We start from the raw sequence: 26,299 nt of genomic DNA on the forward strand, positions 1-26,299 counted from the left end.
CTTCTGGCACTTCAATCATTGTCGGGATGGAAGCAGATTCAGACGACCAGGACTCGACCTATGGCACCTCGATCGCGAGCGACACCACGTCGTTGAAATCCCACATTCTGAATTATCGCTTTGAACATGGGCGCCGATACCATGCGTACAAGGAGGGTTCCTACCTCTACCCGAACGATGATCAAGCGTTGAATCAGATGGATATTGAGCACCATAATCAAGCGCTCCTGCTGGGAAAGTTGCATCTGTCACCTTTAAATGATCCGAGCGAGGTGCTGGACTTGGGAACCGGTACTGGTATTTGGGCCACAGACATGGCTGACACGTATCCGGCTGCCATGGTGACCGGCGTAGATCTATCTCCAACACAGTCGGAAATAGTTCCACCAAATGTGAAATTCGAGATCGATGATTTCAGAGACGAGTGGTGAGTCAAATCTTTCTCATCATTAGCCACTCTCATATTTGTACACACGGGTCATGAATGGTGATGCGGGTGATCCCTTCCATTTTCTTGGGGGTGTGAGTTGACAGCCTGGTCTCGACCTTCAGGACTTTTGGCGAAAATCATTTCGACTTCATCCACGGTCGATTTTTGATCGGCTCCGTTGAGGACCAACCCGCTCTGTTGCGACAAGCCTTCCGAGCCCTGAAACCAGGCAGCTGGTTCGAACAGAACGAGGTCGAGGCGGGCATCTACAGGTCAGACTCGACTCCTCGGTAGGCAGCTGCATTCGGCTTACAGGAGATAGTGACGATGGCACATTCCCGATGGATGGTCACTACGTCCGCTGGGCAGAGAACCTAGTGTCAGCCATGCAAAAGATCGGCCGGCCCTGGCCGATGGCTTCGGAACTCAAAACCATGTTCGAACAGGCTGGGTTCGAGAAGGTCCAGGTTGAGGAATTCAAGAGGCCCAGCAATGACTGGCCCAAGGATCCGCGATTCAAGGAAATCGGCAGGGTGAGCCAAGTATCCCTTCACGCGACGGACGCAAAGTCTGACGATATATTCCTTGTAGTACACATACCTGAACTTCATGGAAGGGCTGGGTGGCTTCACCATGGGCCCTTTCACGCGCATACTTGGCTGGTCCCAGGCCGAGGTCGAGGTGCTGTTGGCGGGTGTTCGCAAGGAGTTTGGCACCCGAGCATACCACGGATATCAGAAATCGTAAGTGCCATTGACACGCTACAGTTATCATAGGGTGCGGACTGACTCGGAATAGCTATGTTGTCTACGGTCAAAAGCCGCTGTGAGCTGGCGAACAACACCAGCTGAGAGGTAAGATGGGCCGTGGAACTCGAGAGCAGCCATTTCATGTGTGCTTCTAGAATCCGTATGAAAAGCATTGGGAAAGCTCTATCACATGCGGAATTGAGTTCGGTATAAGCGCTAAAACTCGTTGATGAATTAATAGTATATCAGGTCCTATTCGAGATTTGCTCTTCAGCTGTCCGCTCGCTTCTCTGCGTCTGCCGAACAGGACATAGCCCTGTTTCTTTCGTGCGAGAATTCCAAACCCGCGTTTTGAATTTTCTTTGAAGTGCGCCCTTCTCATCCGAAGCTGGACCTTGATGGTCAACGCCGAACCCTCCTTCTCGATTGAGCTTTATACGAGCCGCCAAATCTGACGTAGTCATGTAATAAAAGTCAACGTAAATGGATCAACGAAAGAAAGGTACACAAAGCTAGCCAGTAGCTGAAGGGAGGAGGCGCGGCCCGCCGGGCCGCGCCCACAGAGTCTATCGACCATGAATACGAGAGAAAGCCTATTACTCATACTTCCTTTTGTGAAGGGAAGACCGCAACATGACACAGCACAGCACAGCACCGCAGCTGTAGTATGGGCAACAGCCATTGAAGACTTGCTTGTTGAGGTGAGATGCTTAAGACACAGCATCGATCGTGTGTGTGTGCGGCCCGTACACGCATGAAGTCTGGTGGCGTCAAGGCAATCGTGGGACTTGAAATGAAGACGGTAGTCGACTTTGATGGTGATGGAATGTCATTCTAGCGTCGATCGAGAGACCCATGTTCCACAGTGCAAGCGACATGTGACTGACAGCTGTAAGAAACCACTCGGGCTGCAGCGGTAGATGCATTAGCGCTGTGGTGGGGGAGCGACGGGGCTTGTCCGCAGACGCATGGAACGATACCATGACACCAATCGATGCATTGTCCCACGCTGCGGCAATGCTATCGGATAGGAATATTGTCAACCCCAGCCAGCGGAATGGTCACAGCGGAAATGGCGACGTTGGTGGGCACAACTGCCAAGGCTGAGGCTGGTACACCAGTAGCAACATGGACCGGGCCAACAGGGACAGCGCACAAGAGCTCGTGGCGAGTATGGGAATGTGAGGATCATTAATGAGTATCTTCAATGTTGCGCAAAAACGCAAGTCTAAGATGGCGGCGCAGTGCTGGGCCAATTAGGGCTCCGATAATTCTATCTACAATAGCTTCGAGCAGAGCTCTAGAAGCAGAATGCCCCATCCATTCCAGAACTCCATGCCGGTAGACGCACAACGGTCTTGTCATCAAACTCATCGGATGTTTGTTGTAATATACAATGGCTTTATCGCAAAGGATACTTGACGTCTTGCACGCCTCGTCTCATGACCTCGTCCAGTGTCCAGCGTGGGCTGACGACCATGGCCTTGGAGACCTTGTCGTGCTTCTCGAGACGTTTGCGGCTTTGTTCCATCTCCCAGGTGACTCCCTCAGGAAGAGGCGGAGCACCACCAGCAATGCCGCTGGCAAACTTGAGAGATAAAACATTGCCGATTTCGTCGCAGGCAGCGAGGATTCGGTCCATATCTTCCTTGTTATGCGCGGATGAGACGCAGAATCGAGCTCTGCTAGAGATCAAAGGTGTAGCAGGATAACCAACGACCACGACCGAGATCTTGCGCTTCAGCATTTCGTGTGAGAAAGCGGGCATCTTGGCTGGGTGGTAAAGCAGGATCGGGATGATGGGTGAGTCGTCGTTGCCGTAGACGATGAAGCCGAGTCTCTTGAGCCCTAGCCGAAGATAGCGCGAGTTGAAAGCGATGCGCTGTAACCGTTCTTCGCCCTGGCCGGGAACAATCTCGCCGTTGATAAGTCTCAGAGCAACCATGATCTGTGCTAGAACAGCAGGACTCATCGTCTCGCCGTAGATGGTACCAGCATTGGAGACCCGGAGCTTGTCCATCGCGGCTTTTTCACCGGCGACGTAGCCACCGTTGGCGCCGAAAGACTTGGTCAGAGTTCCCATGAGAATATCAACCTCTGCAGGGTTGATGCCGAAGTAATCGCAGACACCACGACCACGGGGACCGAGAGCGCCAATGGAATGAGCCTCGTCGATGAAAAGATGGAACTTGTAACGCTTCTTCAGACGGACCAAACCTGGCAGATTACACATTGTGCCCTCCATGGAATACAGACCCTCAACAACGACCAGGATCTTCTTCCAGGGTCTGTGAGTGCGAGGTTGGCCTTGTGAAATGGCTTCGCGCAGCCGCTTCTCCAAATCTTTCATATCATTGTGCTTGAAGGATTCAATCATAGCGCCAGACAGGCGGGAACCAAAACGAATTGAGGCGTGGTTAAGCTCGTCGGAGATGATAAGATCGCCCTTGCCAACCAAAGCAGGGAAAATGGCTGCATTGGTGCCGAAACCCATTGAGAAGACCATGGCCGAAGGTTTGCCCACGAACTCGGCGATCAGCTCCTCGCACTCGATCGCCATATCAGTTGTGCCAGCATCGGCGCGCGAGCTGCAAGTAGAAAGGCCGTTGCGGCGGATGACCTCCTCTACGGCATCCGCGCAGGGACCCTCGGATTGCGCAAAACCGAGGTAATTGTAGGAACTAACATTGAGCGTCTCGGTGGTGGTGCCGGTCATCTTGAAATGGAAATTGCCGTCGTCGGAGGTGCGGTCGAGCAGGTTGATATACCGGCCAGGAACTCCGGTAGTAGGCCGATTGAAACAATCATTGATGCGCATCTTCAGGCGTCGAACATAAAAATTATCAAAATCGCTATTGAGGGCGGCGTATCCATTGCGCGCCTTGAGGTTGCGGTATTTGTCCTCTTTGAATTTCATGCCAAAGAAGTCGCGAACATGACCGAAAATGATAAGAATGAGGTAGGAAATATAGGTGGTCAAGAGGTAAAAATAAGGAGGCTCGTCGAGGACTGGCTCGGGAAATTCGCCGCCCGGGTGCCGACTAGGGTAGCGGTGTGCGACCGAATTGAGAGGACCAAACTGGGCATGTTGTTTAGCAAGTTTCCTCGCCTCGGCCGCTGAAGGCGGCTGGAAGAGAGTGGTAGTAGGCTCGTCCATGTTCTGAGAGTCGGCCTGAGCTGTCGACAAAGAAATTGTTGGTAATGACAGCGAGGGTCCGGTAATGGGCCCAGAGTTGAGAAACGCTTGCTCCTGGGCTCTACTCGCAGCAAGCAACGCCGCAGCGGCGGTCTGCGCCTCTTGCTTGCTCTTGGGCGAGGTGGAGAAGAAGTGGGCAATCTTGCTGGCTTTCGCAGAGGTCTGCTTAACGAAAGTATTGCCGCCCTTTTCAGCGGGAGAAAAGGACGGCCAAGGAGTGGTAGGTGAACTGCTTAAAGCCTGGGACAATCGACGCGGCATGGCAAAACTGGTATAGGACAACTGCGGAGTACAGACAGCGACTCTTATCAACGCACAACGCCGGTGCTGAAACGCGCAATGGCAAGTCGGGCAGCGGTCAGCGGTCGGTCGGTGGGTTTCGGACGTTTATAGGTCGTGCAGTTGCGGTGTAGAGGAAAAGTCTTGGACAGCTGCGGACTGCAGCAAGGTCGGTGTACAGGTGGTATGATGTGGCGACGAGGTTTGAGGCTCGGTTCGGGCGAAGCAAAGATCAAATCTGGGGAAGGGACAGAATAGGTATGCTGACGCTCTGGTGGATGATGCAGCTGAGGTGATAGGATGTGATAGGACGCGATGGCAATGATGACAGTGCAGAACCGGTGTATCCGCAGCGTCAAAAGTCTGCCACTAAGCTGTGCCTTGCAGCTGAGTCGTATGCGGGCGCGGGTACGAGTGCGACTCCTCCGGACTACCCGGAAGGCTCAGGATTTAGGCCTGACTTGGGATCGCCGTCGACTCCTTGCCGCTGTCGTCGTCGAGATGCAAGACGCACAACTTGCAGGTGACAAGTAAAAAGAGAAAAGGAAGAAGCTTCAGGAGGCACGAAATGGCAGATCTTGTTCAGTCATGGCTGGAGATTAAGGCCATACGGAGTAAGATCGTGAAATTGGCCGGCCCCCATCCACCCCCTACGCGAGCCCCCTGTCGCCCGAGGCTGGCAGCTCGGGGTTATGAGTGGCTGGCAATCGCCTAAAAGCCTTGCCGAACGCCTAGACACCGTTGCGCTTTAGGGGCTGCACGGCATCGTGGTCCGAGCGTCCGACTATGATTATGCGCGCATTAAATTTTTCAGCGTCAGCAGAGGATTTTGCAGCTTGTTGCCTCTATTCAACGTCACTACCGGCAGTAATGACAAGTCCTTCAGTCGACCTGCTCCATTGCACGTGGTGGGCGGGTTTCAAGCTGTACGGCGCTCGCTCACCAGTCCATCCCATTTTTACGGCAAACCCGAGTAAGCAGGGGTTGCCGCTGCTCCATTCAACTCCTGCTTTCGGCTTCCGCCTTGGTGGTTCCGAGATTAAGTCGGGACTCGCTACGACGCGCTTCGACGCGTTTTCGCACCAAATGACTGCACATCCCTACAATATCGCACTTGGCAGTAACCACATAGCTAACGGGTGAAGCAGCAATCAGTGTTCGCACGGTAGGGCCCGGGAGTCTCCTAATATTATCCGATATCGCTTTTCTCTGCGATCTACGACATCCGAGGTCAGTTAGTCGAGCTCTAGCCAATGGCGAGCTTAATCGCACAAAAAATTAAATATTCACACTCTATCCATCACGATCCATCACCTCGTCCGGAACCTTCCCCACATTTTCTCCCTCTCCTGTGAACTACTAGCATACCAGCAGCATGGACACCAACAACGGCCTCAATGGCCATGCCCATGCTGACGAGACTGTCGAGCTGTGGCGGCATCCAACCCCAGAGACGACCGAGCTCTACACTTTCCAACAGCATATTGCCAAGCGTCACGGCGTGAAGTTGTCGTCCTATCATGATCTATGGCAGTGGTCGGTTCAGAATCCCGGACCATTCTGGCGGGAGATTTGGGAATATACCGGCATCAGGGCTACCAAGGCTCCCTCCTCCACGTTCGACGATGAATCTGCCATGTTCCCCAAACCAGAGTTTTTTGCTGGCTGTGAGCTGAACTTTGCCGAGAACCTGCTCTTCCCCGCCAGCGATCCCCCAGCAGACTCTCCAGCCATCATTGCCGCTTCCGAAGAAGATCGCGAGACCATTACGTGGGCTGAGCTCCGTGAGCGCGTCCGAATATGTGCTGCCGCTATGGATGCTGCCGGCATCTCGGTGGGTGACCGTGTTGCAGGCTATCTTGCACATCATGCCAACACTGTTGTGGCCATGCTTGCTGCAACATCGCTAGGTGCTCTGTGGACTGGCGTCAGTCCCGACACAGGCGTTCAGGCCGTTCTAGATCGTTTAATCCAGATCGAGCCGGTCATCCTTTTCGTGGACAATGCCGTGGCCTACAATGCCAAGACACATCCAACGCAAGCGAAGGTCGCCGAGGTCGTCTCCAAACTACCCTCACTAAAGAACGTCGTCGTTTTCGATACCATCAAAGAGTATAGCTTCGACCTTGGCAGCATCCCCGCTCCTTCTGGTGCTAAAGCGCAGACCTCCACCGACTTTCTCTCATCGGGCTTCCCGTCCCGTCAACTTACCTTTAAATCCCTTCCTCCCGACCATCCCGTGTATATCCTCTACTCCTCTGGCACAACTGGAACCCCCAAAGGCATCGTACACGGTGCACTTGGTACTCTGCTGCAGCACAAGAAAGAGCACCAGCTGCAATGTGATATACGACCCAGCGAACGCCTGTTCTATTTCACCACATGCACATGGATGATGTGGCACTGGCTGGTCTCTGGTCTCGCGTCCGGCGCCACTCTAATTCTCTACGACGGCTCGCCATTCCAGCCACATAAAGAAATGTCCATGCCCCTGATGATTGACGAGCTACAGATCAACCACTTCGGCACCTCGGCCAAATACCTCTCAGTTCTCGAACAGGCGAACATATCTCCTCGTACTGCGACACCCAAGTCCGCCTCCCTCGCATCTCTCAAATCCATCTTTTCCACAGGCAGCCCCCTGGCTCCCTCCACGTTCTCTTACGTCTATAGCCAACTTTCCCCACCACCACCCCACCCAGGCCTGCTCCTCGGCTCGATCACCGGCGGCACTGACATCGTCTCCCTCTTCGGCGCTCCCTGCCCGCTCCTTCCGGTGCACAAAGGCGAAATTCAAGCGCGTGGCCTCGGCATGGCCATCGCTTGCTACGATGCCTCTGGCAAGGACATCAGCGCCACTGGCTCCCCGGGTGAGCTAGTCTGCACCGTGCCTTTCCCTTGCCAGCCGGTAATGTTCTGGCCTCCGGGCGAGGCCGGCGCGCGGCGCTACCAGTCTAGCTATTTCGAGACATACACCAACGCTCGAGGACAGCCCATCTGGCACCACGGCCACTTTGTGCGCTTCAACCCGGTCACCGGCGGCATTCACATGCTGGGCCGCAGCGACGGCGTCCTCAACCCCAGCGGCGTGCGCTTCGGCAGCAGTGAGATCTACAACGTCATCCTCAAGCACTTTGCGACCGAGGTCGAGGACGCCCTGTGTATTGGCCGCAAGCGCGAGAGCGATCCGGACGAGGTGGTGGTGCTGTTCGTCAAGATGGCCGTAGATCAAAAATTCACCGACGAGCTCAAGAAGAAGATCCAAGATGTCGTACGTAAGGAGTTGAGTGCCCGGCACGTGCCAGCTGTCATTACCGAGACGCCTGAGATCCCTTACACGATGAACGGCAAGAAGGTCGAGGGCGCGGTCAAGCAGATTCTGTGCGGTCTCAATATCAAGACGAGCGCGAGCGTCGCGAATCAGGAGTGTCTGGAGTGGTATCGGACGTGGGCTGAGGAGAACTGAGAGCGAGTGCGAGCAGGAAGGATGTCCGGATGATGCCGCACTTTAATGGGAACGAGGTAGAAATGGGGGGAGGTCTACTCTTACTGCCTTGGCAACAAGTGAGGTCTGAGATTAGAAATGTAAGGCTCAGTGCTACACACGATTTTGAAGGCACCTCGGCCTCGTCGGCGTTTCGCGCGTGGTTTTGTCCACAAGAGGCGAATTGGATGCAAGGCGCATCAGCTGCTGAGTCGTGTTTATTCGACTTGTACAAACGAGCGAACGCGATTCTGCCATCTTTCCACTACATTGATGATATGCCCGAACATCTTCCTCCTGTAGAAAGGTCGACTGAACCACGCCGTGTGACATATACTACTTCCTCTTACGATTTCCTTGCATGCAGTGTCGCCTGGTAGAGCCGCAGCAGGCAGTGAAAAGCGCGCTAAGCCTGTTCGGGCCGTGCGGTACTGCCACCGGCAGCGCAACAGATCTAGCGCAGCACGACTAGGTCTGATGATGGCTCCCAGCTATCGAACGTAAACCCCCTTGAGGATGTTACGAACTCGAACTGGTCTACATTGTTCGGCGCCCAAGCCACTACCTGAGATGCGGCTGGATCACTCGACGTGTTCTCCGGGTGCCAAGGAACAATTGGTGCCGTTCGTTTCAAGATACGCTCCGGTCATGTGCAGACCTGGTATTGTGGATGCGCCAGATGGTGCAACATGACTAATTAGGCCACCGTGGGATTTTGGAATATAAGACACCGGTATCGTCTGCTTAAAGTAGGTGGTTGCTGAACATAAGCGCTCCCGTCCGATTGCCACATGGGGCATCCATCATCACTCCAAACACCCACCACTCAACGACATCAGGGACTCTACCATAAAACATCTCCCCACCAACATAGCACCAGGGTTATCCCACCGCGCCCTCACCATGCCAGGATCACCCACCTTCCAAATCTCCCCCCTCCCCTCCCCCACCCCCGCAGACTTCACCGCCATCTTCACCACCGCCGCCCTCTCCCTCGGCCGCCAAACCCACGACTTCTTCTGGACGACCTTCAACCCCGGCTACGAGACCGACGCCGGCATCCCGCGCGGTGCCGAGATGCTGCGTCGGCGCTGGGACAATTTCGTCAATACCCCGTTGAACGCGTCGGGTGAGAGGAATGCCGTGTATGCTGTCGCGACTGTTCCTCGAGATCCTAGCAGCAGCAGCAGCAGCAGCAGCAGCAGCAGCAGCAGCAGCAGCGGTGGTGCTGATGGCACAGAGGCAGGCAGGGAGATCGTTGGAGTGGCGCGCTGGCTGCAGCTCTCTCTCGACCCTCAGCACGGCATTGTGCCCGCACAGAGCGATGAGGGGGCGAGGAAGGTGGTGAATGTCGAGGCGTGTGCGCCGGGTGATGCCGAGAGGCAGGCATACCTCGCGAAGCTGTATCTGGGCAGTTCGTTGCAGCGGGTGGGGCTGCTCCAGGAAGTGATGGAGAAGCATGAGAGGGGGGAGTTGAACGGCCCGCCGGCGGTGATGGCGCTGGATCTGTGTGCTGTCAGGCCGGATTGGCAGGGGAAGGGGGTCGGGAAGGCGCTGGTGCAGTGGGGGATGCAGCAGGCGAGAGAGAGGGGGAGTTTGGAGTCGATTACGGAGGCGAGTCTTATGGGAAGGAGGGTTTATGCGAAGTTTGGGTATCGGGAGGTGAGGGAGTCGGTTATCGATGTGGGGAATGGTGAGGTAGTTAGGACGGGGGTTGTGGTCATGAAGACCTGGGAAAGTCCGGGTGATGGAATGGAGCAGTTCTGAGCATTTCGTTTGGCACTTGATAACGAATACAAATGCGGCAGAAACAGTGAAATGACTACCATGTAGGGGCTCCCTCCTGATCTACCTCAACGTTGTTCTCATGGAGGCGCTGATTCAGAATATTGAACCGCGTGATGAGGCTGGATGACAAAATCAATCCGCCGGCAAGACGAGAAAATGACAAAGATGACTCTGATGAGTAGTGTGACGCTGGGTGTCCACGGTTTCTATCGCTTCCGCTTCCGTGTTGTATTGAGTCTTTGGAAGAATCCATCGAAGAAGAAGCATACCCTTCTGCCGAACTTGTGCCGAAACCTGACGTAGGGCTTGGCATTTTCGAGCCTCGCCGACAACATGCGACTTTTTGTAGCGGCCGTCTCAGGATGCTCCGGTATACGAAGGAGATCGAGGCATTTGGGTGGTTAGCGATAACGTGGAAGACGGCTTGTTCATCTCATCGACTGGCAGCTGAACAGGTGCAGAGCTCCTGGGCCACCAGGCTGCAACGCGAGCCCAGCAACCACGAATTATTTCTGGAGCCCTGCATTCCCTGCAAACGTCGCTCGGACCCCGGCTTGCGGCCAGCATTGATACCGAGTCTGTCGAGGTTCTACGTGGAATCCCATCACGACTGACGGAATGCCTCCTCCGATGCCCAACCCTTCCAAGCGCATGACCGCGCAGCCTTCGCGGCCAGTCGCACGCTACCGACCAGGCAAGCCGGTGCACGAGGAGGAATCATCCGAAGATGAGGAATCAGAGGAAGAGCAGCCACAACGGAAGGCAGCGCCAAAGAAGGCGCCAGCGCGCCCACAGACCACCAGACCCCAACCACAGACTCCCCCGGACGAGGATAGTGATGAGGAAGGCTTCGTAACCGACCCCGAAGATGAAGACCAAGATGCGGCTGTCAGCGCACCAACATCGAAACCGCTAGACACTTCAAAACCAGATACTACACATTCAGACCCCATTCGCTCGACGGCTGGCGCCCAAAGTGACGAAGAATCCGAAGAGGAAGGCTCATCCTCAGAGGAAGAGTCTGAGTCCGAGGCCTCCTCAGCAGAATCTGAAGCTCCCACTCGCAAATTTCAGCGTCCGACATTCATCAAGAAATCCGACCGTAACGGATCAGCTTCCCAGTCCGCCACGCCTGCTCCTACACCGATCGCCGCAGTTTCAGAATCACCTGCCCCGGACGATGCCAAAGCTCGGCGGCTTGCCGAGACGGACTACCTCATCTCTGAAAAGATCAACCGCGATAATCTTGCTCGAGCGCAGGGTCGCCGTGCCTGGGATGACGACGATGCCTTCGAACCCGACCAGCTCGTTGATGACACGGACGGGTTAGACCCTGAGGCCGAGCATGCCGCCTGGCGACTTCGTGAGCTGCAGCGCCTGAAGCGTGACCGGGAAGCCCTCATCGCGCGAGAGAAGGAGATTGAAGAATCCGAGCGCCGGCGAAACCTTACGGCGGAAGAGCGTGAGGCAGAGGACAAGGCCTTGCTGCAGAAGCAACAAGAAGAGAAAGATGGGAAGGCGCAATCAGGTTATCTTGCGCGATATCATCACAAGGGCGCATTCTTCCAGGATTCCGAGGCCGCGGAGGTGCTGAAGAAAAGAGATGTGATGGGGGCGCGATTTGAGGATGAGGTCACTGATAAAAGTGCGTTGCCGGAGTACATGCGCATCAGAGACATGAACAAGCTGGGAAAGAAGGGCCGGACGCGGTACAAAGATCTACGGAACGAAGACACGGGCGGTTTTGGTTCGGATGTAAGCCGATGGAAAGGCGCCATGGGGGCAGCCACAAGGCGAGACGGAGACGGAGTGGACCTGAGGGGTGTGGACGAGAGGTTTTTACCAGATGACGAGAGGAAGGGTCTGCAGAGTTCCGGTGCCAATACAGCGCCACTGGGACCGAGGACGGCAACAAGGGTTAGATCACGGTCCAGATCGCCGAGGAGATCAGACCAAGACTCGTACCGGCCGAGGAGGAGGTCATACTCTAGGTCACGATCCCGGTCGCGCTCGCCACAAAGGAGAAAACGAAGTCCCTCGCGGGATCGATATCGAGACGAAGAGAAGCGAAGAAGAATCGAGGCGACTTGAATGGCTCAGAAATCTTCCTTGTTGAGCGTCTTCCCCGTCGACCACAGAGTCCGCCAGGCTCCTCCGACGCGCCTCTCGCGTTCACCAACCCAAGTGTTGATGCGCCTGTGGTATGCAACTCGCCAAGGTCTCCGCTCCAACCTAAGCGCGCACACATCGACCGATGCTATAGCGGCGCCGTGACCTAGACGTGTGACAACCTGCGAACCGCCGCCGCATCCCCCCAACAGCCCCACGCGTTGGCCAAGGTCTTCGCCCAAAACCGTTGGGGCATCATCAACGTCTGGCGCCCCCATGTGTCCCGTCCCACGTGATCCACTCGCGGTCAGCGACGGGCGTTTTGTGTCAGACGCGCAGCTGCGAAAGTTTTCAATCGTGCTGGACAGCGGCACGGGCACTAGCAAGCGAGGGCGTCTCGGCGGGCAGCGGGCAGCGGGTTGGGGACTCGGGACCTTGCAAGCACCCGCTGGTGGAGGGACAAGCACACGTGATGGTATGGAGGCAGAGCATAGAGAGATGCGGGATCTGGTGTTCTGGGACGACCCATCGTGCTGCCTGACCGACGATTGCTACAGGACGAGCGTCGCGGCGTGGTGGCGTATCCGACTCAGTCTTAAAATTTGATGACATACTTCTTGGTCGCCTAGAAAGGAGAGTCAGCCAGAACAAAAGTCAGCGTGGGTGTATAAAATTAATATTCACCTTATCGAGTCCATCCGTAATGGCATTCAGCTGATCAAGCTCGACGATTTCCACGACGGGCTTCACGACTTTCCGGCGAAGAAACTCCAACGCTTCGAGAATGTCCTGCCGCGTCCCGACTGCGGAGCCAATGATGCGGATACCTTTGCCAATGAACCAAGCCGGATGAAAATTGACGAGCTGATCCTCGGGCGGCACACCGACACAGACCAGCGTCCCAAACGGCGCCAGCCAGTTGATGGCCGCCTGATATGCTTTGTTCAAGCCCGCCGCGACAACGACGGCGTGGACACCTTCACCCGTGGCTTTCCCCACAGCCTCGACACTCGCCTCACCGGCTTCGAGGTATGCCTCCGCGCCCATGTTTCTGCAGTACGGCTCCTTCCCCACATCGACGGCAAGCACGCGATAGCCCATAGCCACCGCGAACTGGACTGCCAAAGCGCCGACACCACCACCGGCGCCCGACACTGCCACCCAAGCACCGGGCGTCGCCCCGCAAACCTTCACCGCCTTGTAAGCCGTGACGCCAGCACAGAGTATGGGCGCCACCACCTCGTCCTCCAGCCCTTCCACCTCATCCGGCAAACGAATCACATACCGCGCCGGCACGACAGCATACTCGGCAAAGCTTCCCTCCCACACCCTTCCACTGGTGAGCAACTGGCCACAACGTCCCTCCTCGCCGCGCAGACACGCCGCGCAGTCCCCGCAGATGTCACGCACCCAGGCGATGCCAACACGGGCACCCACGGCGATCAGATCCGCCGACACCGCGGAGCCCAAGGCGACGACGCGCCCGACGCCCTCGTGGCCCAGGACGGAGCGCACGGGGCCCATGTGGCCGGAGGCGAGATGAAGGTCTGAGCCGCAGACGCCTGAGTGCGTGAGGCGGACGAGGATCTGGCTGGGTTCGAGGTGGGGGAGGGGGACGGTCTCGGTGGCGAACGAGAACTTGTGGTCGCCATGCTGGGTGAGGATCGCGGCCCGGTGGGTCGATGGGAGAGCTTCTGTAGCCATAGTGGTACCAATTCTGACTTGTAAGAATCTGGTGAAGTCAATCCGGAGGCAGTCATGTAGTTTTAGATCTTCATGGCCAGACCCGATCCGGAGCTATGCTGCCGCTGCCCAGAGCCGATGTCTCTCGGAAGGTTTGTGGGGCACAGATCGTGGGCGAGACCTGTTCTCCATCTTGCTGTATATTTGTGCTGGGTATTTCCACAATCATCAAGCGCGGTGATGGTACAAGAAAGCTTTCTGGTATTCACTGCCTGATATGTGATGGCCAAATCAATGAGGGGTGTCCAGGGACGCGTTGGACGCGTTGGACGCCTCAACCGACCTCGAGTGCTGCATCTTTCGACGAGCCTGTAGCTGCAGCGATGTTCTGCCGATAGCCTTCTGCCATCGGAAGAACTCGTCTCGACCTACAGGACCAGATGGTAGCTCAAAGGTCAAGATGAATCAGGCTAAACCATTGGCCGGGGTGGGGAGATAAAACGATTCTCACGAGCCTCGGTTTCTCCAACCTGCGCTCTCTCTTCCTCCCTCTCATCACACGATGACCAGCAGCGTACTTGTCTTTGGCGCCGGCGCAATCGGTGCCTTCTACGGCTCTCGCCTTGCTCTGGTCCCCTCGTTGCGCGTGTCTGTTGTCTGTCGATCTAATTTCAAGGCCGTGAGGGAAGGCGGTTTCAACGTCGAGTCCTCACAATACGGCAACTCCAACTGGCGACCACACCAGGTCTTCGGCAAACCGGCCGACGCAAGAGGCAAATGGGACTATATCGTAGTCAGTACCAAGGCTCTTCCCGATGTGTCGGACGATAGCAAGCTGCTTGAGGGTCTGGTAGGTGATGGAACAAAGATCGTCCTCATACAAAATGGATTGGGTGTGGAGGAGCCATATGTCAAGAGGTTCCCAAGGGCCCATGTCATGAGTGCAGTCACTATTGCTAGCTGTGCGCAGCCTGAGCATGGTCGCATCGTTCACAACCGTTGGACGAGGATCAACGTCGCCCCATACAAATGCAAGGTTGGAGACCAGTTTGTTCGGTGGTTGCAGCAAGCTGGGATTAAGGATGCCAAATTCGACAGCGAAGAGAAGATGCAGATGTTGCGGTGGCACAAGGTTGCCATCAACGCTGCCATGAACCCCAGCAGTGTGCTTGCCGGTGGTTGCCCCAACGTTGACATGGCCCGGGATGACGAGATGTCCAGGCATCTCAAGGGCATCATGGACGAGGTCCTGACCACAGCTATCAAAGTGGTGGGCGTAGCGATGCCCAAAGAGTATGCCACAGCCGAGCAGATTCTGAAGAGTACGCAAAAGAACACCAGTGGAAGTGTGCCCAGCATGCAACAAGATTGGGCGGGTGGGAAGAAGATGGAGCTCGAGGTGATTCTCGGCGCCCCAATCCGCCTTGCACGAGAGAAAGGGATCGAAATGCCGCGCTTGCAGACTACCTATTCCCTGATCAAAATGAAGCAGGCGCGACGCGACGGTGGTAGCAAGCTGTGAGATTGGGAAGGAGTTACGCGACTCGAGATCCGTCTCAAGACCAGACACCGAGGCTTCTTCTCACCTTCGTACACCAACAGAACCTTTCCACATCTAAGTTACCTGCTTGCATCTCTAGTATCTTCAATCGAGCCATTTTCGCCAACAATCATGATTCGGAGGGGGGTGTCGAGCCGCGCGCCAGCCTTTTGTCTGGATCACATCGACCAACAGCAGACTGCGTGGAGAGAAGCTTCGGATTTTCGTGGCCCAATGAATGCCCGGCTAGCTGGAGCACTTCGTGCCAATGGGCGTAGTTCAGTCGATGGGAGGTGGTATTCCTGGGCCCCCAGAATCCCATCTTATGACCCGCAGGTCCACGGCGAGGCAGGCGAAGCAGAGGACCCCTGGCATGACATGTGGGAGGGACAGCGACTCTTGGCGAATCTCCGCGATGTTCTTGCTGGCGGCATAGTGCCTGTCACTTTCGAAGAAAACCACGAGATCAGCCTGTTCGACGTCGACCTCAGCCTTAGGCCAGGATTCTTTAGGTCTGGTCGGAGGGGATTGCATGTCGTCTCGGCAAATACGCATCCGCGATGCTAGTGGCCGACACCTACCGATGAGTACTTGTATAGGCTGGCGTGGGTATGGGCAGTCTACTTTCAGCGACTATGCGTCGGCCGTGGCTTCGAAAGGCAGTTGATCTGGCTCGAATTCACACGCGCCTACAAGCTTCACGAGATTGACTTCAACTTCCTCAAAAAGGCTGATGGTCAGCCACCGCTACTCTCGCTGATATCAGATTGGGCTCACCTGTATTTTCGCCTCGACTTGGACGGCCAAAGGCGTTGGCTCCACGCAACCCGCCATCAAGGCTATCCTGACCACGTCACGGCCAAGATGCTTCTCTGGAAGATTGGTCTACGCTGTCCAGGCATCTACGAACAGGTTACCCCTGACGCTCGGTGGTCAGCGAGTCCAGAGGTGCTCCTGTCAAGGCAGTACAAAGACCTCAATTGTTGGCTACTAGGCACTCGCATGGGCTTGCGAAGACCAGCTCGAGGCATGTCTCGGCCGAGTAAAAACCTGAGAGCCTTCCCGCCATCTATTTGGACTGCAGAGAACTGGACATGGTTTGCCGTAGGTTGGCGGTTGCATCCACGGTCCTGGGACTGGCCAGCAACCATATTCTGTCTGATGGGATCCCTGCTTTACCCTCGGAAGCGTTCATGATGCTTCTCAATGGCCCTCAAAGATGTTGGTGCTGAGATATTCGCTATTGGTTTTTCTAGCCTACGCTTCGTAAATAGTCAATGCGACCCATTCCTTCGTTCCTCACAGTCTGTCCACGCCATCTGCTTGCTTTCCCATGTCAAATATCCTCACAACTCCGGCGTGTCTCCATTGAGCGCCTCAGCCCACGCAGCAGGGTACCTCAGGCCAGGCAACACCGTCGCATCCGCCGCCTCCCTCAACGCCCTGACCTCCTCATCACTCAACACCAACTCCGCCGCCGCCGTATTCTCCTCCAGGTACTTGACGCCCCTCGTGCCCGGGATCGGCACGATATCCTCCCCCTGCCGCAACAACCACGCCAGACACACCTGCGCGGGACTCTTGCCATGTTTCCTGCCTACCTCCTCAAACTTGCGCACCAGCGCCATGATGCGCTGGAAATTCTCCGGGTCGTTGTACTTGGGCGTCAGGCGGTGGAAGCCCATGGCGGGGAGGTCGTCGAGGGACTTGATCTGGCCGGTCAGGAACCCGCGGCCCATGGGCGAGTAGGCCACGGTGGCGATGCCGAGGGCGCGCGCCGTGGCGATCACGTCCGCCTCGGGCTCCAGCGTGAAGGGGTTGTACTCGATTTGGTGCGCGGCGATTTGGTGCACGGCGTTGGCGCGGCGGAGCGTGGTGGCTGAGACTTCGGAGAGGCCGAGGTGGGTGATTTTGCCTTCGCTGTTTTGGGGGGAGGGGCGCGTGAGTTAATTGACGGTGAGAGGTTGGGTTTGGTAGAAGGTATGTGACGAAAGTGGAGGCTAGGGAAGGGAACTCACTTTTTGAGCTCGACCAGCGCGTGGATGGTCTCCTCGATGGGCGTCTTGCCATCCACGCGATGGCAGTAGTACAGGTCGACGGTGTTGGTTTTCAGCTTCTTCAAACTCGCCTCGCAAGCCTTGCGCACGTACTCCGGGCTGGTGTCGACGAATTGCTCACCCGTCTCGAAGTTGTAGCTCAGGCCGCACTTCGTGGCTAGGACAATGTCTTTGCGCTTGTCCGGGTTGCGCTGGAACCACTCGCCAATGAGCTCCTCGGAGTCGAAATAGACGTCGGCTGTATCCCAGAAGCGCTCACCGATGGCGTATGCGCGGTCCAGCAGGGCGAATTTCTCCTCGTTCGTGTTCTTCTGCCCGTACGCGCCGCCGATGGACATCATGCCTAGACCGATGGCGGTGACGAGAGGGCCGTTGCGGCCGAGTTGGCGAGTTGGTGGGGTCATGGTGAAGGTATTTGCTTTGCACCAGTTGGGAGGCTGAATTGGATCGTGCTGGAGATGAAGAAACGACTGCTGGGTCGCTCCACCACCATTATATATATACTTGCATCATCTACTCGTGCAGACGCGTACTATCTCGGAGTTACAGAATGGTTGCGAGGCTACGAAACCCAAACCAGTAGCTGACCGTGCTAGGGTGCATATGTGATTGGCTTACCGCAGTCGGTTCGTCCGGGCTCGAGCGTCTACAGCCAAAACGGGCGGACGTTGAGCCGCCCCGGCGTGCCTTCGTAGAGCTTTTGGTAGAACAGAGTGGAATACCGTTTGACGAGAGCCATTGACGGCAGCCTGGCGGACTTTGTGTGCTTTTCGAGCTCTGTCAGAGCATAGTCGTTGGTGGTCTGCACCAAAATCCTAAATCCGAGCAAAGCCAAGGTTCTCGGGTCCGTTGCCCAGCAAGCGAAAAGCCCCAGATGGAGGCGTGTGTTATGCAGAAGGTCTACTCCGGGTTGGCAAGGATGGCAGCATCGTAAGCAGACCGCGATGATGAGCAGAGGTTGGAGACTGCTAGAAGTCAGGCTCACGGAGAAGGAGGGTGGATCACGTGATATACTTCAGCCTGGTGATACTGGCCCAGCCTTGCCAAGACTAAAACGCCAAGACTGATTCAGACATCATTGGCCATCGACGTTATGGTGGGGTATTCCCAAAATCATCGTCCAGAATGACGGTCTACGCCTCTGCGTCTCTTTGGGTTGGCTTGTAATGCAGGATACCCATTAATCCCGTCATTCCATCTATTCAGTGGTGCATTTCTTGCTGCAGTCGGTAATGGTACCTCCAAGCCTTTCCGGGGTCGACGTCCTGCTTGCCATGCCCCCAATCAAAGTTGTCGGTCCGAATCGTTACGGGAATACGTGTTTCATCGCCACGCCAAACCAGTGAAGAAAGGATTCCTCGTTCGAACGCGTGTACGATCATCAGAAGCAGGGTCTGCTACGGGTGGCAATATGTGCCGGGCTAAGCAGAAACTTCGCGTTTCGGAAATACATTTCCAGGCTGATCACTGCGGCTGTACATACAACCTGGTTATGTCCAGCCTTATGAGAGGGGCAAATGTTTCGCCTTTACAAGCAGGTGTACGGTCACCATTCGAGGTTCAACACGAGAATCTTTGGGGTACTTCCCGGCTACACCTTTTCCGGTGATGAGGCCGTTTCGTCATTCGTCCCAGAATGCATTGACCTCTTCTTGGTTCAATACCTACACATCGTTAGAGCCTGCGCGCCTGAAATCGGGGCCTGGAGCGACGCCTCAGAGAAATGACGGGCACCCGCCGGTGCATGACAGGGAATCCGGCACCTACAAGCGCGGTTTACAACGCCACGACGGGCTCGCTAGACCTCCCCAAAGCTTTCGACAACTGGCCAATCACAGTGCTAGGAAGAGATCTCCTAACACTCTGATTCATCTCCGCGGTCATTCTCAATTTCCACCTTTGTATCCTACCTAGGTATACTCCAGACCCTACGCAACTACGGCCTATCCTAACCTCCTGTTGTCGCGCCATGTCATCTAACACTCTATCAAACATTCGGCCTAAAGCTACATCCTTCAGCTCCTCCGACGGGCGCGAGAAACCAAAATCTTCTACAGTCAAGCCGCACGCAAAGTACGTGGCCACTGCTTGTGAAGCCTGTAAAAAAGCGAAGCGAAAGGTATTCTTCATTCTCCTCCTACCAGGATGTTGTTTTAGCTAAAAATTCCAAGTGCGACGGCAAGAAACCGTGTCAAACGTGCGTCGACAAGGGTAATGAATGTGTCTTCGATGAGACCAAAGATGGCCGCAGAGGCCGCAAGCGAAACTTGGTCGAATTATATGCTAAAGTCGAAGCGTTCGATGCCGTGCTCGACTCTATCCGATCGACCGACGACACAGCGGTCGCTGACCTAATCAAGTTGATCCGCGACGAAGCATCTGTCGAGGAGATTGCCAGTCATGCTCGTGGCATTCTCAAAGCGTCAGCCCCGCACGGCTCTCGCGATCGAACTCGCACCACCATCATGAGCATCGCCTCCCTCACCGATGAACCTCCCATTCGTGTATCTGCAAGTCCATGGACGACAATCACCGATGACGACAATTTTGTATCCCATATGATTTCCGTCTACTTCACTTGGCACCATGAGTCCTACCCCGCGGTCTACAAGGACATCTTCATCAAGGCAATGATTGCTGGAGATACCTCCAGCCAGTTCTGTTCGCCTTTTCTGGTTAATTGTATGCTGCTCACAGCCTGCTTATACAGCAACCACCCATTGGTCTATGCCTTCGACAACGATAACGCTTCCCGAGGTGCTCATTTCGCAGACGAAGTGGCGAGGTTGTGGTCTATTGAAGAGGGTCGAGCATCGCTGACCAACCTGCAAGGGTTGGTCATCTTGTCGCTCGGTCTAGGGGTTTTGCGCAAAGACCGTCTGGCAATGACCTACACTCGTCAAATGCCAATTCTCTGCATTGAGCTAAGCCGGAAAGTCAAGCACAGCATCAAGAATGGTAGCGCCGACTACATCTCCCCCGATTACCAAGCTTCCATGCAGTTGGCAAGATGGTCAGCCTTTCAGATGGAAGTCGACTTCTGCATGATCTGGTTTAAGCCGCTGCAGCTGCATCAGCCTAGAATCCAGCGGCCGCACATAGGGGACGATTTGGTACGGACCGAGGCGTGGCGACCCTACCCCAAGATTGGCCCGGAAGTTGCATATCACCCATACGGGCTGCGGGAGGCAAAGTTCGATCTCCGCGAGATTGGTGCCGATATCATACCGATCATCTTGAGCGGTGAGCCGGATGACAGCCCCGCCCCAGGGTTCATCTCCATAAGCAAAGACGAAAGAATGGAACGGCTTGATCAACTCCTGCAGAGGTTGACCCGATGGCATGCCAATCTGCCAAGTTATGCTGTACCCAGTTCAGAGGCCACTCCAGCGTGGCCGCAGGTCGAACTGCTGTAAGTCGACAGCAACGTTGTGTCGGGCGTCTGCTAACTCTTGCCAGTCTCGTGTACCACGACTATGTCATTGTCGTCCACTCATTAATGCTTCGAGATGCCGTTACCGTGGGGTCTAAACGACAAGAAGCGAAGCTCGGCTTGCTAAGATCCTGTGAAGACATCACACAAATCTTCGAATGGGTGCAACGTACCCTGGGCACATCGGCTTGGTGTATCTGGGGATTCCAGCCTGCGGCCATGGCAGCGTACCCCCTCCTTGACATGTTGACCGAAATCGGAGTCGCCGACACCTTCCACACCATCATCGTCAGCATCTTCACTGTTGCCAAGCGGTGGATCCTTGCTCGTGGTGTGTTAAGAATGCTGTGGATTACCATCCAGGAGCGTAGAATCGTCGACCATCTCAACGGCACGACCATTCAGTTGTTCAGGGAGAGTGCCGTCGAACAATGGGGCCCAAATGACCATCGCCTCTTCGAAAGCTGCATCTATCCCAACTATGCTGCCATTGCTAAGGATGGTCGTGAGCTTGCCGACATGGGTGATTTGCTCCAGAAGTGGTCCAGGTTCAATATCACATGAAGCCAAGGTCTATGGCCACGATAGTAGGGAGATGGTCACCAAACTATCATTGCGTCCAGTTTCGCAAATCGTCGCAATATTGCATGAACATCTTCGACAGCCGTCTTGTGGGCGAAGTGAACGGAGATGCGGACTCGTCGGGTTTTTCTAAGCACGCTAGGTAGGTGTATGGCCACTGCAGCTTTTGAGAGTGCATGGTCAAGCTGTTGATCCTGCGCGCGGCGTGAGCTCTGCAATAATCGACCTCTGCGGGGTTGTGGATCCTAGCGTTGCCCTTTATAGGGAGCAGCAAGGATGACATGTCACCGTACGTGGTCTGACAGGGAAGTATGAACCACCTCATGAAGGAACCGGCAAGGTAGACCAGAGCAACCTGCGAGATTGGTGACATGGATGTCCACGATTTGGCAAACTCGCACGCCCAAGTCGAGATGGTATGCGGATCACTATCGACGCGTTCGCGGAAGAAGAGATCGAGGTCCAAACCGGACAAGCTGAGTATGTCAGCAACAACAGCCCCACCAACAATTTGTTCGCTTGCGGCTTCACGAAAGCTGAGCATGACCTGTGAAAGGCGATCAGTAGCCGTGGAGCGCGTGGACATGACCTTTCCGACATCCATGCCCTCTCCACCTACGGCGAACTGTCTTGCGCCCTCGGCTATATAGAAGTCCCGTCTGACATCGAGGCTGAGCAACACTTCGGAATCGCTGGGAGACACAAGGAAGCCATCTGAATTATACGCATCGTTTTGCTGCCGGTCAGTTGGACTGCCGTCGAAGATGGCCGACATGGCCTCGCCACTGTCCCAACGCTGCGATAGGTCGTGCGCGAGAGCTTCAAGCTCTTCCGAGGAGGTATCCTGCCGGATGGCATCGAGAAGGGCTTGAGCGTCGGCAAGCGGCGCGGTTCTGAGGCCCGTCAACAGCTTGTCAGACAACTTGTCGCGGTGTGTGCGATTGTTTCGGTTGATCTGTCTTCTCTGATCGGTCTCGAAATCCATCACACACTTGACTTTGTCCTTCGCGCACGAGGAGCAATCCTCGCCGTCGCACTGCGCCACAGTTAGTGTCGGAGATTCGGTCTGCAACGGAGGACAGGGGACGAACCCTCCTTTTCTTCCTCCTGCATTCGACGCAGGCCCTCGAGGCGTACTTGCGGCCCTGGGTCGGCATAGGCTGTCGTGGAGCGATTACGGGGGCGACTTCTCTACCTGGAGCGGCGGGAGTGTATTTCCGGTCCGCCATTGGCAAAGACAGAAGGGCCTGATCTCGGGCGTTGGCTTGTTCGATGCTGCTCGTGAGGCTCTTACATGCTCAGCCTTGGAAGTGTTGTGGCCTCTAGAAGCCTAATACTCGTTGCATGAAAGAGGTTTTGAGAGAATCCATATGTGTCAAATGAAAGAAACTGACGAAAGTGAACTGCGTCCCCAATTCTGGCCAAGTCAAGCCTCTGCGTGTTCATGCCCGTAGCGGCCTGGAGAGGGGCTGCAAAACAAAACCCTAGACAAATCGCAGCCGCCAGAGCCATGGACGTAGTCGCACCAAGACAAGATGCGCAGCCGTGGGAGGGGTGAAAGTTCTCATCGGCCAATGCTGGCACCGCGGAAGTGCAATTGCGACGCCCCTGGACGCCTGCGAATCGCACCTAGCTCTGCACCGGAACAGTGGCTAGCGGGCAGGAATTGCAAGCCTAGATTCCTGATTGGCGACCGCCAAAACACGGCTCTCGCTTTCTGCATTACCTGGTAGGCCGTGCTTACCGCATCTCGGGATCGAGCAGAGCATCCATATCTACGCAGACAGTAGGGGTGTGAGCATCTGGCCGTTTATTGATCAATTGACCTGCCCACCAGCAATCACGGTTGCGAGTTCTATGTTCACAAGCCATCGATGGCGGTTGGAAGGAAGTGCAAATCCACCGAGTTGGAGCCATTCCCCAAAAGTGACGATTGAGGGCACGGAGCGAAAGTCCTACGAACATGACTGGCTGAAGGAGAGTCTGGGTCCGTATTTGTGGATGGTGCAGGCGTGCAGGCGACTCAATGAGCTACAATCTTCCTTGCGGTCAACGGCTCTTGCTTCCGAGGTACCGACCCAACATGTCAAAGCTCCATCCATTTCTTTCACATATCGTTATCACTGCCACGATCGTAAAATCGGCTAGATGTTCAGATCCTTGGCTATGACTCTTCGAGAACAGTAGTCTGACGCGTGCCATGCCAAAGGGGAGACTTGTTACGGCATTTTTATGTATTGACGGCGGGGCTTTCAACCCGCATGGTAATGTCTTCGTAGACCGAGGGACGCAAACTGTTGCGTTCGAGATCCGGAAGGAGCCCGATTGAAGGTGGTCGCTCTACATGCACCTTGTCCTGCGTTTCAGGACAACAGTGTTGGCTGCTCACACTAACAGATTATTTTGCCAATAGGGAACTATTGAACCTCGAAGCATTCTATATCCTTGCACGGACCTCATCCTACTGGAATGCGCTTCCGCTCACCGTGGGACCTTTGCGTCGTAACAAGATGATCGGACCGAATGCGGTACACAAGGAATGGCCGACCCGGCGCTGGCATGTGGACTGCATTCTCGTCAGAGTGCGAGACGGTGTGCGGTTTCCAGAAGCGCTTCCCACATGAGGACCCAGCATTAGAGCGGTGCAACAGTAAGGCCATCGAGGCCGAACTCCGGGAAGTGGCTTCGGAGACCGAACAATCATGATCGTGGCTGCCTCTGGCGAACAATGTATCTCGCGACAGCACCAGAGAGGGGAATCATAGAGGCGCTCCCAAGGTCGCAGCACTGGCAGGCTTGTCTAAGCTGTGCCTTTGGTAGAATAACAGATAGATGGACCAGACCAACATCATACATAGATTCTATCGTTAGCTAACAATAATTGCACAAAGCATCAAGGTGCGCGAATAGGCAGATACGGGACTGTCCCAGCAAGTACATCGTCGCAACAGCATCTGCCAGTTGTCTGAATAACCGGGCCACTCGAGGCGATATGAAACGGCCGGTACCAGATGGTATGAAAATCAGTGACACGGCCAAGGGCCAGTATGGTGACATTTGAATCTAGTGTGGCGGGTGGCGGTTTCGTTCAATGTTGTCTTCAAAGGTCGTTCGCGGGGAGCTGTGCATTATGTAGGTGCAAAAGCTTTTGTGGTGGTCGTACATGTCAGATCGGTCAGAATGCAGTCATATGGAGGTGCTTTCATCAAGCTTCGTTGGGTGTTATGTATGAAACCCCGGAGCTGGTTCGTAGGAGATAGGCTCTCACGTTTGCTCACCCTTGTAACCATCGACTACCAGAGTGCTCTTTGGTACTGAATGTCGTCGAATGTAGGAATTGAGGGGAAAGAGAGCTCGCTGTCACGACGGTCCAGGTATACGCTAACCCATATTTGAGCAAGCACCTTGGCATTCCGCCGCGGCCTCAAGCTCCAACTCCAACACTTCACACTTCGAAGCTCGCTCCGAGAGCAATCACATCCGCCATGTCTTTCGTACGGACTTCACGAGCTCTTCAGCTCTCGCGAGCACGGGTGTGGCCACAGCAGTCCTCCCGTTACCTATCCGCGACCGCGCACACCCGACTCGGCGAACCTGATCCCAAAGCCATCCCCGATGCCGAAGCCATGCAGACGACTGAAGACCAAGCCTCAATGGTGGTGGCCGAGAAACAGCCAGAAGATTTGATCTCACAGCGCCATGACCTCAACCAGCCAGACTACGGCGCTACAGTCGACCACGGGACCTCGACCTTCTCCCCCGTTCCCCGGCGCGTCATGAATGGCAGCGAGCCTGGCGGGATCACCCCGGCGGCTGTCTTGTCCGGGGCGCCTGTCGATCTGCAAGCCAGAACAGTCCGGTATGTATACTAAAGAAGCTGCCGGAAGCGTCTGCCTAATGCGGGTTTGACAGAATCTTTAAGCCCACCAAGGGAGCCACACAATCCGGCAATTGGACCTCGCAATCATGGCGCATGGACTGGGACCCACTACCCAAAGGTCACCGATGGGAAAATCCGCTCATGGGCTGGCAGTCATCGGGCGACTTCATGCAGGGCACCAAGCTGAATTTCAAGACTAAAGAGGACGCGGTACGGTTCGCCCAGAAACAGGGCTACGAGTATTATGTGCAGGAGCCACAGGCTCGACGGATCGCCGTCAAGGCTTATGCGGTAAGTATCGATATCTTGAATGTACTTGTACAGGAACAACTGGAAGATCTTCGGATTTAGTTCCAGCCCAGGTCTGCTTGAAGGTATACTAACTTTTTGGCAGTAAGTTTCATTCCCTGTCCAATATTTGGACCCTTTCGAGGATACCGCGGGTGTCTCAGACCCTCCTGACCTGGTGCTCGAGCGCTGGTCTGGATCGTCGGACTGCCCACGATCCGAATTGCCCGCTAACCGCATCCTTTCCCCGATGGATGTTAACTGTGCTTTAGGAACAATTTCGTGCACGAGAGCGGTCCTTTGAAGCACATCAAGACGAAGTAACCGTGCGTATCACGCGAGTCAGGGAGACAACCCGGTGCGTTACGGGCCAGCAGGTATATCATCCTGCCAAATTTGAGGCAGACGGTGGACTGCAGTGGGTCGCGGTTTGTACATATGCATCGATAAACTAACGAGGCGCTGGGAATACAAAGAATCACACATACTCGGACAACTCTCGCATCCATCCATTGAAGATCGCCCTTGACCACGAAATCTCCAACCGCCAAACAGTCTCCCTACTCAGCCCAACCAGAAACGCAACGTTAATGACTTGCCAGCAACACATTAGTCGCAGAGAACCTAACCAAGCCTGTCATGAGTATTGTTTCACCAGGCCCAGCAGACGCGGCAACGTCGCCAGCATCTCCCCTGCGTCCACGGATCGAAGCACATAACATTTTGCAATTAGAGACGAAACCCCTATGGGGACAGACAGGCTTTACAAATGTGTCATTCATGACTTTGACAACTTCTCAT

At 55.3% G+C, this 26,299-nt stretch overlaps 11 protein-coding genes across 11 annotated transcripts; 7 read left to right on the forward strand and 4 right to left on the reverse strand.

Moving 5' to 3' along the window:
• Positions 1-26: 26 nt before the first annotated feature.
• Positions 27-1,177, forward strand: HMPREF1541_09805 (uncharacterized protein; the record flags this gene model as incomplete). Its single annotated transcript, XM_008714478.1, has 4 exons — positions 27-427; positions 553-702; positions 753-963; positions 1,022-1,177. The coding sequence occupies 4 exons, from the start codon at positions 27-29 to the stop codon at positions 1,175-1,177; spliced, it is 918 nt and encodes a 305-aa protein (XP_008712700.1).
• A 1,404-nt stretch (positions 1,178-2,581) lies between these two features.
• Positions 2,582-4,636, reverse strand: HMPREF1541_09806 (uncharacterized protein; the record flags this gene model as incomplete). Its single annotated transcript, XM_008714479.1, has 1 exon — positions 2,582-4,636. The coding sequence occupies one exon, from the start codon at positions 4,634-4,636 to the stop codon at positions 2,582-2,584; it is 2,055 nt and encodes a 684-aa protein (XP_008712701.1).
• A 1,393-nt stretch (positions 4,637-6,029) lies between these two features.
• HMPREF1541_09807 (acetoacetate-CoA ligase) lies at positions 6,030-8,120 on the forward strand (the record flags this gene model as incomplete). The annotated part of the gene is made up of 1 exon (XM_008714480.1): positions 6,030-8,120. The coding sequence occupies one exon, from the start codon at positions 6,030-6,032 to the stop codon at positions 8,118-8,120; it is 2,091 nt and encodes a 696-aa protein (XP_008712702.1).
• Positions 8,121-9,041: 921 nt separating this feature from the next.
• HMPREF1541_09808 (uncharacterized protein) lies at positions 9,042-9,905 on the forward strand (the record flags this gene model as incomplete). The annotated part of the gene is made up of 1 exon (XM_008714481.1): positions 9,042-9,905. One exon carries the CDS (start codon positions 9,042-9,044, stop codon positions 9,903-9,905), a length of 864 nt encoding a protein of 287 aa, XP_008712703.1.
• Positions 9,906-10,544: 639 nt separating this feature from the next.
• HMPREF1541_09809 (uncharacterized protein) lies at positions 10,545-12,017 on the forward strand (the record flags this gene model as incomplete). Its single annotated transcript, XM_008714482.1, has 1 exon — positions 10,545-12,017. One exon carries the CDS (start codon positions 10,545-10,547, stop codon positions 12,015-12,017), a length of 1,473 nt encoding a protein of 490 aa, XP_008712704.1.
• A 613-nt stretch (positions 12,018-12,630) lies between these two features.
• Positions 12,631-13,739, reverse strand: HMPREF1541_09810 (uncharacterized protein; the record flags this gene model as incomplete). The annotated part of the gene is made up of 2 exons (XM_008714483.1): positions 12,631-12,660; positions 12,720-13,739. The coding sequence occupies 2 exons, from the start codon at positions 13,737-13,739 to the stop codon at positions 12,631-12,633; spliced, it is 1,050 nt and encodes a 349-aa protein (XP_008712705.1).
• Positions 13,740-14,280: 541 nt separating this feature from the next.
• On the forward strand, positions 14,281-15,240 carry HMPREF1541_09811 (uncharacterized protein; the record flags this gene model as incomplete). The annotated part of the gene is made up of 1 exon (XM_008714484.1): positions 14,281-15,240. The coding sequence occupies one exon, from the start codon at positions 14,281-14,283 to the stop codon at positions 15,238-15,240; it is 960 nt and encodes a 319-aa protein (XP_008712706.1).
• Positions 15,241-16,604: 1,364 nt separating this feature from the next.
• Positions 16,605-17,719, reverse strand: HMPREF1541_09812 (uncharacterized protein; the record flags this gene model as incomplete). The annotated part of the gene is made up of 2 exons (XM_008714485.1): positions 16,605-17,178; positions 17,277-17,719. The coding sequence occupies 2 exons, from the start codon at positions 17,717-17,719 to the stop codon at positions 16,605-16,607; spliced, it is 1,017 nt and encodes a 338-aa protein (XP_008712707.1).
• Positions 17,720-19,284: 1,565 nt separating this feature from the next.
• Positions 19,285-21,312, forward strand: HMPREF1541_09813 (uncharacterized protein; the record flags this gene model as incomplete). The annotated part of the gene is made up of 3 exons (XM_008714486.1): positions 19,285-19,434; positions 19,487-20,727; positions 20,775-21,312. The coding sequence occupies 3 exons, from the start codon at positions 19,285-19,287 to the stop codon at positions 21,310-21,312; spliced, it is 1,929 nt and encodes a 642-aa protein (XP_008712708.1).
• A 46-nt stretch (positions 21,313-21,358) lies between these two features.
• HMPREF1541_09814 (uncharacterized protein) lies at positions 21,359-22,315 on the reverse strand (the record flags this gene model as incomplete). Its single annotated transcript, XM_008714487.1, has 1 exon — positions 21,359-22,315. One exon carries the CDS (start codon positions 22,313-22,315, stop codon positions 21,359-21,361), a length of 957 nt encoding a protein of 318 aa, XP_008712709.1.
• Positions 22,316-24,815: 2,500 nt separating this feature from the next.
• HMPREF1541_09815 (uncharacterized protein) lies at positions 24,816-25,561 on the forward strand (the record flags this gene model as incomplete). The annotated part of the gene is made up of 2 exons (XM_008714488.1): positions 24,816-25,189; positions 25,243-25,561. The coding sequence occupies 2 exons, from the start codon at positions 24,816-24,818 to the stop codon at positions 25,559-25,561; spliced, it is 693 nt and encodes a 230-aa protein (XP_008712710.1).
• Between the last annotated feature and the right edge of the window lie 738 nt (positions 25,562-26,299).

The sequence above is a fragment of the Cyphellophora europaea genome (assembly GCF_000365145.1).
Source record: "Cyphellophora europaea CBS 101466 unplaced genomic scaffold supercont1.11, whole genome shotgun sequence".
Classification (NCBI taxonomy): domain Eukaryota; kingdom Fungi; phylum Ascomycota; class Eurotiomycetes; order Chaetothyriales; family Cyphellophoraceae; genus Cyphellophora; species Cyphellophora europaea.